This window comes from Astatotilapia calliptera, chromosome 3, assembly GCF_964374335.1.
Source record: "Astatotilapia calliptera chromosome 3, fAstCal68.1, whole genome shotgun sequence".
NCBI classification, from domain to species: domain Eukaryota; kingdom Metazoa; phylum Chordata; class Actinopteri; order Cichliformes; family Cichlidae; genus Astatotilapia; species Astatotilapia calliptera.
The window spans coordinates 65,750,951-65,763,172 of NC_137424.1; the positions used below are offsets into that span (position 1 = coordinate 65,750,951).

Below are 12,222 nucleotides of genomic sequence, written 5' to 3' on the forward strand. Positions count from 1 at the left end.
ATTCAAAAGATTTGTTAAATCATTAAATCCTAGCTATGTTCTCCCCACTAAAAAGGTCATAAAAGCAGTGAACATTTAGTTTTTACAGAATAAAATGTGAACAGGCAGGACTGAGGCTCAAAGCCTCAGTGTGTAGCTGTCCATACCTCAACGTTACAAAAGCACAACTACTGTCCACACCCCAACCACACCTCACCTCACAGTAAATGATCATTTCCATTTCAAGCATTTCCAAATAATCATTTTCCATACTGCCAGTATAAATATACACAGTATACTGCCATCACTACAATATACATGTTTTACACACTCCTTTTGTTGTTGACATTTACAGGCTGTGTGCAAAATGCCACACTCTTCAAATTCATGCCAGCTATTATTTTTACGTCCAGTAGGTGTCCTACTAGAGCAAATGAAGCTTCATGAAGCTTCGCGTTGGGGTGAACCAATTGGATGAAAAGCTTCAGTGCTTCATGGGGCTTCATCTGCCCATCACTAGTATAGAGTACATAGGGGGAGCGTGAGTGCCTGTACTGCATCCATTGTGTCTCAGGTAACCCAGGTGTGAGAGCGTATTTCCCCCTGCAATACTCCCTGCCAGTGATTGGTGCCCCTATCTGCCGGTGCGGCTCCCCCAGCTGCCCTGATAGCCGCTGGGGGAGGAATATCCTCCGCCTATGAGTGCTTTGGCACGGGCGACGTGCCCACGACACCACCGCTGCTTGTTGAGAAGAGCTATTTCACGTCAAAAAGCCGTCATAAATAAGTCTCCAATAACACCAGAAAAAGTCGCTAGATTTGTCTGTAGTTGGTTTTTAGAAAAAAAAGTCACTAAGGGGGCCTGAACACTCGCTAAATATAGCGACAAATCCGCTAAGTTGGCAACACTGCAGTGTCCTGCTATCGGCCAAGGTTACCCACCAGACTGAGACAATTCATCTCATCTCTGAGCAGCTGGATCATGTAGTGGAAAAACTACACACTTTTGGAGTGTGAATTGCAAGTACAATTCCCCCCTGGTGTGCAGTAAGTGTCCTGGCACTAAAACATCTACCAGAATCAGCATGTTAGAGATACTGTGAGGATTTCTGTAGTTTGGAAGCTGCAGTAACACATGCCTTTTTGGTTCATTTACAAGTAACAGAAGCTGTTGACCCAGGGTGCTTTTTAGTGAAAGCAGGTGGATTAAACATATACATGAATGCTTTGCAGACAGAGTGCAGGACTGACACTGAATCACAAAGAATGAAAGAAAAAAAACTTTAAGCCAATGATCTCTCTCATATTCTCACTCTGATTGGCTGCTGTAGAAAGAAGTGTTCAACCTCTGTTATGTGTAGAGTGGAGCAGACCTGATATAAATCAAACATATGTCCTTTTGTACCAGGATGGGCACTTTGATCCAGCCAGCCAGCATCCATCATTCAAGAACCAGGTGGATCTGCAGGACAGACAGATGAAGGATGGAGACGTGTCTTTGATTCTGAAGGATGTGACGATTAATGACACTGGAACATATGAGTGTCGTGTCAGAGGACAAAACAAGTCAAAGAACAGAGCTCATCTAAGTGGTAACTCCATCAGCAGCATCTACCTGAGTGTTGTTGATCCTCCAGGTGAGTGAGTAGAGTTGAGTGTGTGTGTGATCAGAGGTGAAGCTGCTTCCTGCTTGTTGATGTTTGCTTCTAAAGATGTTGTTCAGTTAAACAGATTGAGCCTTGGTACTCAATCGATTTTAAAGCTGTTGCTCTGACGATACTCTGAATATCTATCTGTACTGAGATCTGTGGCTGTACCTGAGTTTGACCTTTGACACCAAAGATGTCAAAGAGGAAGAAACGTTCATTTAATCTTGTTATTAGAGTTTCCAGCATTTGTAACTTTTATTCAGCTCTCTTTTAATGTTTGTTAAACCAGCAGAGACTGAAACTAACTACAGCTCAAGCCCAGACATGACTGTGCCTGTAGGCACCAGTGAAATGTGCACTTTTATTTCTAATGAAGTCATATCACTTTAATTTCCCTGCAGGCATTTGGATCAGTTAGTCTCCCTTCTTTTTATGTACAGTAGGCCATGTAAACCCTGTTCATTTTGCTAGGTAACCAGTTAACCTGATATGGGCAAATAATCCCCTAAACCATCTCAGCATGGGTTATATTGTGAAGATCTACTCAAAGAATCAGACGTGCTGATGATGTTTTGTCTCCAGATTATTAAACTGTCACTGTTTAGGATTTGAGAAAGCACAAAAAACTGATTTTGAATGTTTTCTTTTTTTAAATCACATTTTGGGGGCAAAACTGTACATGATAGAATATTTTATTAGTACTTTCTGGACATCACTGAATGGGCTTAGGTTAGTTATGTTTTGGAAAGCAGCTGAATTGTTATTTCTCAATGCAGGGTAGTGTAATAAAACCTAACATATGCTCATTGATGTTCCTGCCATGGTCCTGGGTCATTGTGACCCAACAGTTTAAGTGTCCTGCGTTTTCTGTCATATTTTGCATTATGTTGAGGTTTCCTAGGATATTCTGTTCAGTATTGTTTATTAGATTTCTCCTCTGTGTCTCTCTCTGTGCGACTGTGTACATGGTGATGTGAGTTACTGTGCTTTGCTCCTCTTTCAATCGTGTTCTCGCTCTCTCTCTCTCTCTCTCTTTCTGCTGTCTCTGTGTACTGTCTGTGTTATGTTTAAGATCCGTGTCTTGGTGTCAGCATTTTCAGTTTCGTGTCCCCACTCTGTCATGTGTAATTGTCCTCAGCTGTGTTCCCCGTGTGCTTCCACTTCCCTCGTTACTTTCTGTGTATTTATGATATATGTAAAACAGGAGCAGAACTGGGTCCTCGGTCAAGCCCACATTCCTAGTTACTGCTGTTATTTCACTGTTATTTAACTTTCATGCTCGGACATGCATCTCTCCTGCCTTCCCACTAACTGATTTTCCACTGCACACACACCCTCAACCTCAAATCAAACAAAGACTGTTCAAAGCAGTTACCTGATATCTACAGTTTCAGATTTTGTTCCTGAAAACATCAGCATCCTTGGATTTTTAACAGCTGGAGTTTGAACTGGATAAAGGAGAAAATGACTGCAGCGAGTGAGTCGCTCTGCTGTACTCTGCTGCTTTTTGTCTGTGTGTTTGCAGGTAAGTACAAAATAACAGCAGTTCACTTATAACTACTAAAAAAACTACCACTAATAACTATTGATTGACTGATTGATTGTGTTTAAGTAGGAAGTAAGAGGCTTGGTGGAAATGGAGTAGACTATATTTTAAAACACGTAACAGATTCTGTGAACCTGATGTTTACTGAGCATTGAGTGAACATATGGTTACATTGTAACCTTAGAGTCTCTCACTCAGAGAACAATTTCCATGCTGTTACATTCTATATGTACGGGGTATGACCTTGGTCGTGGCATGTGGATATTTCTTTAAGACACTCTTACACTCCACAGCTTACGTATAAAAAACAGCTGTGCAAACACTGGTGATAGTTTGATCAGGATGCTTCTCCAAGCAGCCTGAAGAGAGAGAGAGAGTCTCTCACTCAGAGAGCCAAGGTTACAATGTAACTGTACGTTCTCTATCATATCGAGACTCTCTCTCCACTCCGTCACATATTCTTTATGTACAGGGTAACTATGTAAGACAGACACCCTGCGAGGAGACAGTGCACCCGAATCACAGAGTGAAAGTACCAATGAACTATTTACAAATATACATATATACACGCCACCCCGGTCAGGGCTTTGCCAGACACAAAGGCTGAGCCGGGGGGCGGAGGCATCAGTCTGCCAGACGCAAGACTAGCCTAAGCAAGTCCCGTAGGATGCAAGGACTGTAATTGAGTGACCACTTCAGGTCAGCCCGCCACTGCTGCGGAGTGGATGGCCAAGTAAGGAATGCGGGATGGCCGAGGTAGAGACGCAGCCCCAGTTCTGTCCCCAGAGTCAATCAGCCGACTCATGACATCCGAAGACTGGGGATGGTGGCTTAGTCCACTAAGAGTGAAGGATCCAAGCGGGGCTGTGATCCAAAGGTCCATCAGCAGGGCGTAGCAGCCACTTTGTGCCGTCTACAGACAGGGGAGCAGCAAGAGTGAACTCGAACGAGACACTCGTGGACAGTCAGGAAGTTTCAGCTCACTGAGCGGGCCCCCGCTGGCCGTGTAAACCAGCGACACACGGGCAATACACCAGACAGGGAGCCAGCGCCTCAGGCTGGAGAGCTCACCTGCCTGCTGATGTACCAGACACAGCGAGGTCTGACTGGCACGTAAACTGGCAAACCGCAAGCAATACTCCAGGGGAACACAGCCTGCAGCAGCAGCGCAGCCGCTGAAGTAGAGGGCCGAGCTAGGGATGTGAACCCAAGGTCCGTCCGCAGCACCCAGCAGCTGCTCCATGCTGTTTGCAGCAGCAGGAGTAAACCGAATAAGACACTGGTGCAGCCAGGAAGCTCAGCTCACTGAGGGGGTCAGCAAACCAGCGACCCACTGGCAGTACACTGGAGAAGGAGCTAGCGCTGCAGGCTGGAGAACTCACGCTTGCCGGCTGATGTATCAGACTGCTTTGACACCCGACTCCCTCCCCAGGAGGGAGCACGTTAGAGGCAAATCACCAAGTCCGTGCTGGCAAGATAAGCAATTCATGCAGGATTCATGGGTTTCTCAGGATTCAAGGGCCACATGCTAACCCAGAAACAATTACTATCAGGTAAGCTGGCACGAGCCAACAGCTAAATCTCCCCTTCACTGTTTATTCCCACAGTGTGTTTGGTATAGCTTCTCTGCTTTCATGTATTTGCTTATCAGCTTTAATGTTGTGTAGCACTTGAACATTAAGCAATGTAGCCCTGGAACCACTAGCCTCTGGGTCTGTCTGACAATATGTCAGACAGTAGTGATGGGATTTCCGGCTCTTTTTAGAGAATTGACTCTTTTGGCTTGGCTCACTAAAAAGAGCCGGCTCTTTCGGCTCCCAACCAGCTCTTCAGGTTGTCTTGTTGCTAATTAACTTATTATTAACAACAATATAAAATTATGCACAAAAGGAATTACTAATGTAAAAGAAAAAAAACTTGTGGTTTTATTTATGTATTTATACATAAAAATATATACGGTGGCCCCTTGAGACAAAGTATGTACAAATTCCAAATTCTGGTGGACTAAACATATACATGTCAACTGTGAAGATCTCCAAGTTCCTGGGTACCACCATCTCCCAGGACCTGAAGTGGGAGACCAACATCAACTCCATCCTCAAAAAGACCCAGCAGAGGATGTACTTCCTGAGACAACTGGGGAAGTACAGTCTTCCACAGGAGCTGCTGATCCAGTTCTACACTGCGGTCATGGAGTCTGTCCTGTGCTCCTCCATCACAGTCTGGTATGGAGCAGCCACTAAACAGGACAGGAGCAGACTGCAGCGGACCGTACGGGCAGCAGAAAGGATCATGGGCGCCCCCCTGCCCTCCATCCAGGACCTGTACCTCTCAATAACCAGGAAACGGGCAGGGAAAATCATCGCAGACCCCTCACACCCTCTGACACAGACTTTTTGACCTGCTGCCCTCTGGCAGACAGTACAGAAGCCTGCAGACCAGGACCACCCGACACAGGAACAGTTTCTTTCCGCTCGCCATCTCCCTTCTTAACAGTTGACCTGTCACACTGCTCCCACTGCCAGACTGCAGCTGCACCTTATGTACATTCTGTAGTATTTATTCCACCTCATTCATGTATTTTATTTTTATAAGTTTAGATTGGTTATTTATAGCTGGTTTACACAGCTTTGTGTATGCATGTGTAATGTATATATAGGTGTGTGGGGGTGTGTGTTTTACATTGCTGTGCTTGAGAGCCTCTACCAGAACCAAATTCCTTGTATGTGTCTGCACATATACTTGGCCAATAAACACAATTCTGATTCTGATGAATGCTTTACAGACAAAGTGCAGGACTGAAACTGAATCAGAAAGAAAGAAAGAAAGAAAGAAAAAAAAACTGTAGGCCAATTATCTCTTTCTGATCTTACTCTGATTGGCTGCCTTAGAAGAGAAAATTTCAGTCTCTCTGCTCTGTGTTGTTTCCTCTTTCAGATGATAAAATCATCACAGCTGAGTCTGGACAGAACGTCATTCTGCCATGTCGAGCTTTAAACACCATCATAGTTGTAGAGTGGAGCAGACCTGATCTAAATGAAGAATATGTCCTTTTGCACCGGGATGGGCACTTTGATCCAGCCAGCCAGCATCCATCATTCAAGAACCGGGTGGATCTGCAGGACAGACAGATGAAGGATGGAGACGTGTCTCTGATTCTGAAAGATGTGACGACTAATGACACTGGAACATATGAGTGTCGCATCAGGGAGTCAAAGAACAGAGGTATTCTTGAAGGTGGCCCCAGCAACACCATCTACCTGAGTGTTGTTGCTCCAGGTGAGTGAGTAGAGTTGAGTGTGTGTGTGATCAGAGGTGAAGCTGCTTCCTGGTTGTTGATGTTTGTTTCTAAAGATGTTGTTGATGAGACTTTGTAGAAAGCAGCTGGTCTGAGTGATGTGATCAGAGTGCAGTAGATAATGTCTGACAGCAGTTTGAAGAGGAAATGGATTCTGTTCTGTTCTTCACTCATCACCTACCTGACAGCTGACACCTCACACCTGTTTCTCACCTGCAGGTCAGACAAGAGGAGACACAGAGGATGAGTCTGTTGGATTGATAGTCGGACTGTCATTTATAGGTGTGCTTCTTGCTGCTGCTGTTGTTGGTTTTTTGATCTACAGAAAACAAACAGAAGTAGCCTCCACTGGAAGAGCATCCTGATTAAACTGAGCTTTTCTAGCTGATCTCTGTGTCTCCTGCTGATGTCACAACTTCTCAGTTTTATATAATCGGAAGGGTCAGCGTGGGAGATAAATGCTCCATTTGGACTCATAGTCGCTCATTCAATTTCTGCTGTGCTTCTTGTTGGTGGGTTTTGACCTACAGAAAACATGAAGACAAGTAGCATTTTATTTTTATTGCGTACTAAAAACAACAGTTAAATATATCGAATAATGCTGTGAGAAGCCTTGGATTTTTTTCTTCGTAGTTCATCTGACATTAGTTTTGTTTTGAAGGCCTGGGCTTGGTTTCATCCTGATAAAAAAGTTCTCCTTATTCTTTTTTTTTTGTTTGTTTGTTTGTTTGTTTGTTTGTTTGTTTTGTTTTTTCCCCCTTCCATTAATCATGTAATCAAGCTCACTTCTCTCTTGGTTGTACAAAAAAGAAACTGGATAAGACCACTCTGAACTAAGAACAGACTTTAAAGCATGTCATATCATAAGGCCCACAGGCCTGAATCACCCGAGTAATGACTCCAATCCGGCCATCCTGAACGTCTTTGACAAATGTGAATGACAGGACAGATTTTTAGACTTACCTGTTTTTGTTTTTTTTTTAAATAAGATTTACAGTTTCTGTGTTGATAAAAAGCTTCTGCATTGCCATTCATACTACACCAAAGAGAAGTCCCTGTTTTTCCCACCAACCCAAGTGGATCAGATGAGTGAAACTCCACTTTTTGTTAGCGTAAATAAGTTTCACTATACATTTAATCCCTGATAGATCTTAAAATAAAAAAGAGGTTTCCAACACAAATCTGTAAAAAAAACAACTCCCAAAAGTTGATTCTGTTCATCTGGACATAACGTTTTCAGTAGACTTCTTCAGTCTCAGCTGACTGCAGATTTCCCCAGTCTTATAAACAGTACATTTGCACAATGACTGAAACCAGCCCACTGATCCTTCAGTGGAAGGTCAGTTCCTTCATCATAATTATGCAAATTCTAATGACCATTGATCAATAACCAATTCAATTCTATTTTATTTATATAGCGCCAAATCGCCAAAAAAAGCCGACTGTTTTTTTTTTTTTCTTTTTTTTTTTTTTGCCTGTCCCGTTTGGCTCTTTTGCCATCAGAATTGTTGTCTAAAGGCAAAGAAAGATGCCCAACGGATTTACTTTACCAAACTGACCATCCCAGCCTTGCCGTAATGGTCCATTTGATTCACCTTTTATTGTTTATTTTATTTTCACTTACTGAATACGGGACAGACTTGACTGGGGGAAAGAAGGGGAGAAAGAAAGAGGGAAAGAGAAACAGCTGAGAAGAGGGACGGGGGAGAAGGGCAAAAGACAAAAACCAACAGAACGGGCAGTGAAAAAAAAATGCATATATCAATCACCTGGATCACCTGCTGAGAAAGAAAAAAGAAAGCAAGCAGAAGAGAACAAGAGTAATAGAATAAACAACATCACAATGATATATGGGAATATGACAGTAAATACTAAATGTTAAACATTATTGTGCAGCACATAAGATCAACAGAACACAGTGTGCTTTGAGGTAGGAGCCAAAAAGGGTGTAGTTTGTGGGTGTGATCACCCGTGTGTACACCTGTGAGCATGGACGCGCTTGTTTTTTGTTTTTTAAAAGGTTCCTTCATGTAATAATCTGCTAGAGGGTGTGGGGGGGCCACAGCCCCGTCCTCCAGGGCGTGAAGCAGGTGTGGAGGAGATCAAGACTCCAGACATCCAGAGGCCCCCAGAACACAAGAGACCAAGGAAGACCAACAGAGGGGCAGCTGCGCCACTGTCCCGGAAAGAGCTGAGGAGAGTCCCAGATGAGGGCTCACTCAGCAGCCGCGGAGCACAAGCCAGGGGGAGTTGCAGTGATGCGCCCGTGAGCTCCGCCGGCAGCCAGCTGCGCCTGAGTGACCGAGCCCCAGGCCGAGAGGCCGGGGGCACCCCACCTCCGAAGTGGCCCGAGCGAGCCCCAGGCTCCAGGCCCCGATAAGCGGCCGCCAAGGAGTGAGCCGGTGTGTACCTGGACGCCCATCCCCGGACACAAAGAACCACCAACGCACCGATGTCTGAGGGGGTCCGCCACTGGCAGGGGAAGTGGTGGTAGGGGGAGATAGGCCTCCAAACCTTGGAGGGCCTGAGATGTCCCCAGAGAGGTGGCGCCTGACACCCAACCTGACATATAGACACAGACATACAGGCACACACAGATACAAACATCCATTCCCACCCTCATGCTCTCATATGCACTTACTCCACACTGAACCAACGTGGAGACAGACATAAAGAGACGTTGTACACACGACCACACTCCCCAAGCGTACTCTACAAACCGGGTCTAGGTGCCCCCGCCCCTGGAGGGGGGAACTGCACCCAGACCCAGGTGGTGTTTCCCTTTTCCCTGCGGTGGGGGGAGGCAGACCGCCCCGACTCCGCAGCAGCAGGAAGGCTCCACACTCCAGACCGCAGTCGGACGGCCAACTCCTCCTCCTAGTCCTAGCCCCCCTGCTCCAGCAGGTCGCAGAGAATGGGGGTGAGAGAAGACTCCAAACCTCCCTCCACCCGCTCATTGTAGTGTTGATGCATGTGTGTTCTAAGGTGCATTTAAAACCCAGGAGGGCTTGGAGCTACCTGCCAGAGAGCAGCAGGTAAGCGCATGGTCCCTCCTGCTAGCCCTCAATGTCTACGTGTATTTAAAATTGAGAGGTGGGCAACGATGCCAGGGGTGGGGTGTACACCCTGATGGTACTTTGGACTCCGTGTATCGTGCCCACCCCCAAGATCCTATATGTATGTGTAATGAGAGTGTGAGTAATGTGAATGTCTAAGTTGTGGGATAAAATTGAGGCAGAGGCAGCCAGAAGGGGACAGGGGGGGGGGGGGGGGGGTAGCCTCCTCTGCACCCTGGTGACATACCCCTACTCCAAGGCCCTGCATGTGTGGGTGGTTGTGGTGGAGCGGGAAGAGGGAGGGAGCTGGAGATGGGGAGGGAAGGAAGGGAGGGGCAAGTGACCCCTCCCTGGGGCCAGCTCCCCCGCTGACCCCAGTAGGCACCCCCATACTCCGCGACCCGCCAGGGAAAGGGGGCCCAGGCCCATCCAGACCGGGCCCAGTGCAGCAGCACCGCCCGGCCCCACAGAGCCCGGGACAGTCCACCCAACCCCACCACAGAGAAAACTGCACCCACCCCACCATCCACTCATCTTCCAGACTACATAAGACAATAAACACCCAGGCTGAGATCTTCCTCCACCTCTCCTGTATCTCCCCCTCCTGCAGAGGCAGCTCCTGAGGAGAGGAAAGCTCCTGCAAGATGTGACAATCTCCCCCACCAGTTGAAGAGCCCCCCAGGTGGCTCGACGCACCGGCGGCACCCTGCTCCAGGGCTGGGCCCCCATGCACCCACCCGCCCACAACCCCGGCAACACACCAACCAGGACCCAAGCCCCCGAGGCCCGGTCCGGGTCCCAGCCCAGAGACGGAGTGCCCCCAGAACCTCACGCCCATCCCGGACCCACCCAGGGGCAGCCAGGCTACCAGGTCAGTAACCCACGTCCGTCAGCACAGACCCTCCCCTAGCCCCGCTGCACGCAGCCACGAGGAAACAGTCACCTGAGAGCCAACAGAGCCCCTAACCGGACATGACCGCTACCCCGGGTTGAGCCCCCCAAGGAAGATGCCTCCGGGGAACCCCCCGACGCCCTAAGCCTGTCCCTACCCCCACACCAATCACAAAAAAAGCCGACTGTTGACCAAAGCCCACTGATCAATAACCATGAGTACCATTCACAGAGAGTTGGGGAATGGCTGCAATCACAGCATTGTAAGATGGTGACAGATGAAGCCTTAGTCCCCCTCCTCGATTCAGAGATGGTCTTTCCCTTTTCACGTAAATGGCCTCCTTGACTCCGCGCTCAAACCAGTCACTCACTACCTGTCCAGGATGTGTACATAATCATCCTTGAAAGAGTGGTTGTTGATCAATGATCACGAGAATTTGCCTAATTATGATGAAGAAACTGACCTCCCAGCCCATTGTTCCTTCAGTGGGCTGGTTTCAGTCATTATGCAAATGTACTGTTTATAAGATTTGGGGAAACCTGCAGTCAGCTGAGACCGAAGAAGTCACTTGGATGAGTGATGAAACGCTTTTCGCACAAAACGCTACGTCCAGATGAACAGAATCAACTTTTGGGGATTTACTTGCCAGGATGATTGAGCATGTATCAAGAAATAAAAGGATAACATTTTTTTTCTTGTTTGATGCAGATGATTTACTATAGCCTTTAACAAATAAGGGTTAAAGGGTAAACTGAAGTGTGAAGTCTGCTTAGCTTTAATTCACCATTCGGATAAGGAACTGTGATTTAAAAACACCCACAGAAAGCTCTTATTACTGCATAAAGAGTGACACTATAAAACTGGAGGATTGTTAAAGTTGGTGTGTGTCCAGTTGACAGTAAAAACAAAGGTTCACAAAAGAGATATAGTAAATATGAACTCATATTAGTTGACATATGCCTAAATATAATGTAATGTGTACTTTTGTTGAAAAATTAAATTAAATTATTATTTTTCATGTTGCATTAATGTTTGTGTCATTTTATTTAGGGAATCACAATCTGTACGTTACTAATAAGCTAGTTAGCCTTGGGGTCTATTGGTATTGGCTCCATCCTCCACTAGGGGGCATCTTCATGCTCTCTCCTCATTCCATTAAACTCCTGCAAGAGAGAAGAAACTGAAAATCACTCTGGTGTCCCCCCTTTTTCTTTTTTCAGGTAATGTTCACTGACATTTGTGATGAGTCTGCTTCTGGGTCCTGTATATGTGAGAACTTTGGTTCACGACAACTACTTCTGTTATTTCACCTTCATGCTCAGACATGTGTCTCTCCCTCCTCTCAGTTTCCCACTATCTGGTCTCATTGCACTGCACACACTCTCAACCTCAAATCAAAGGAAGACTGTTAAATAAAGTAAATAATCCTGTGAGACGTCGTCTTTTTTTGCTGAATCTTTATCAGACATTGATTCTGTTTTGAAGCTCCAGGCCTGGCTTTATTCTGATAAAAATAGATAATCTTATTTATTTTTTTGTTTCGATTTTTTTCTTCCATTAATCATGTATTGTAGCTTCTGTCGTGGTTGTTCAAAAAAAGGTACTGCATAGGATCACAGCTTTGAAAAAATATAAATTATTAGAGGATTCAATGGAAACAGTTTGATGTGTGATTGTAATCCAACTTGTTATCACCCTGCATGGGGGGACATTTGACACTCAGGACTTGACATGATTTTAAACACTGTCTACTAACATTTGCAGGTCTTTGTCCCGTCTTCCTCCCCTCAACCACATCCAGT

General features: G+C 45.9%; 1 protein-coding gene across 1 annotated transcript; it reads left to right on the forward strand.

Annotated features, from left to right (window-relative positions):
* Nucleotides 1–2,801: 2,801 nt before the first annotated feature.
* Nucleotides 2,802–6,860, forward strand: LOC145425598 (ICOS ligand-like). The gene is made up of 3 exons (XM_080298789.1): nt 2,802–3,153; nt 6,112–6,453; nt 6,692–6,860. Exons 1-3 carry the CDS (start codon nt 3,093–3,095, stop codon nt 6,835–6,837), a joined length of 549 nt encoding a protein of 182 aa, XP_080154915.1. The 5' UTR covers nt 2,802–3,092; the 3' UTR covers nt 6,838–6,860.
* The last annotated feature ends 5,362 nt before the right edge of the window (nt 6,861–12,222 follow it).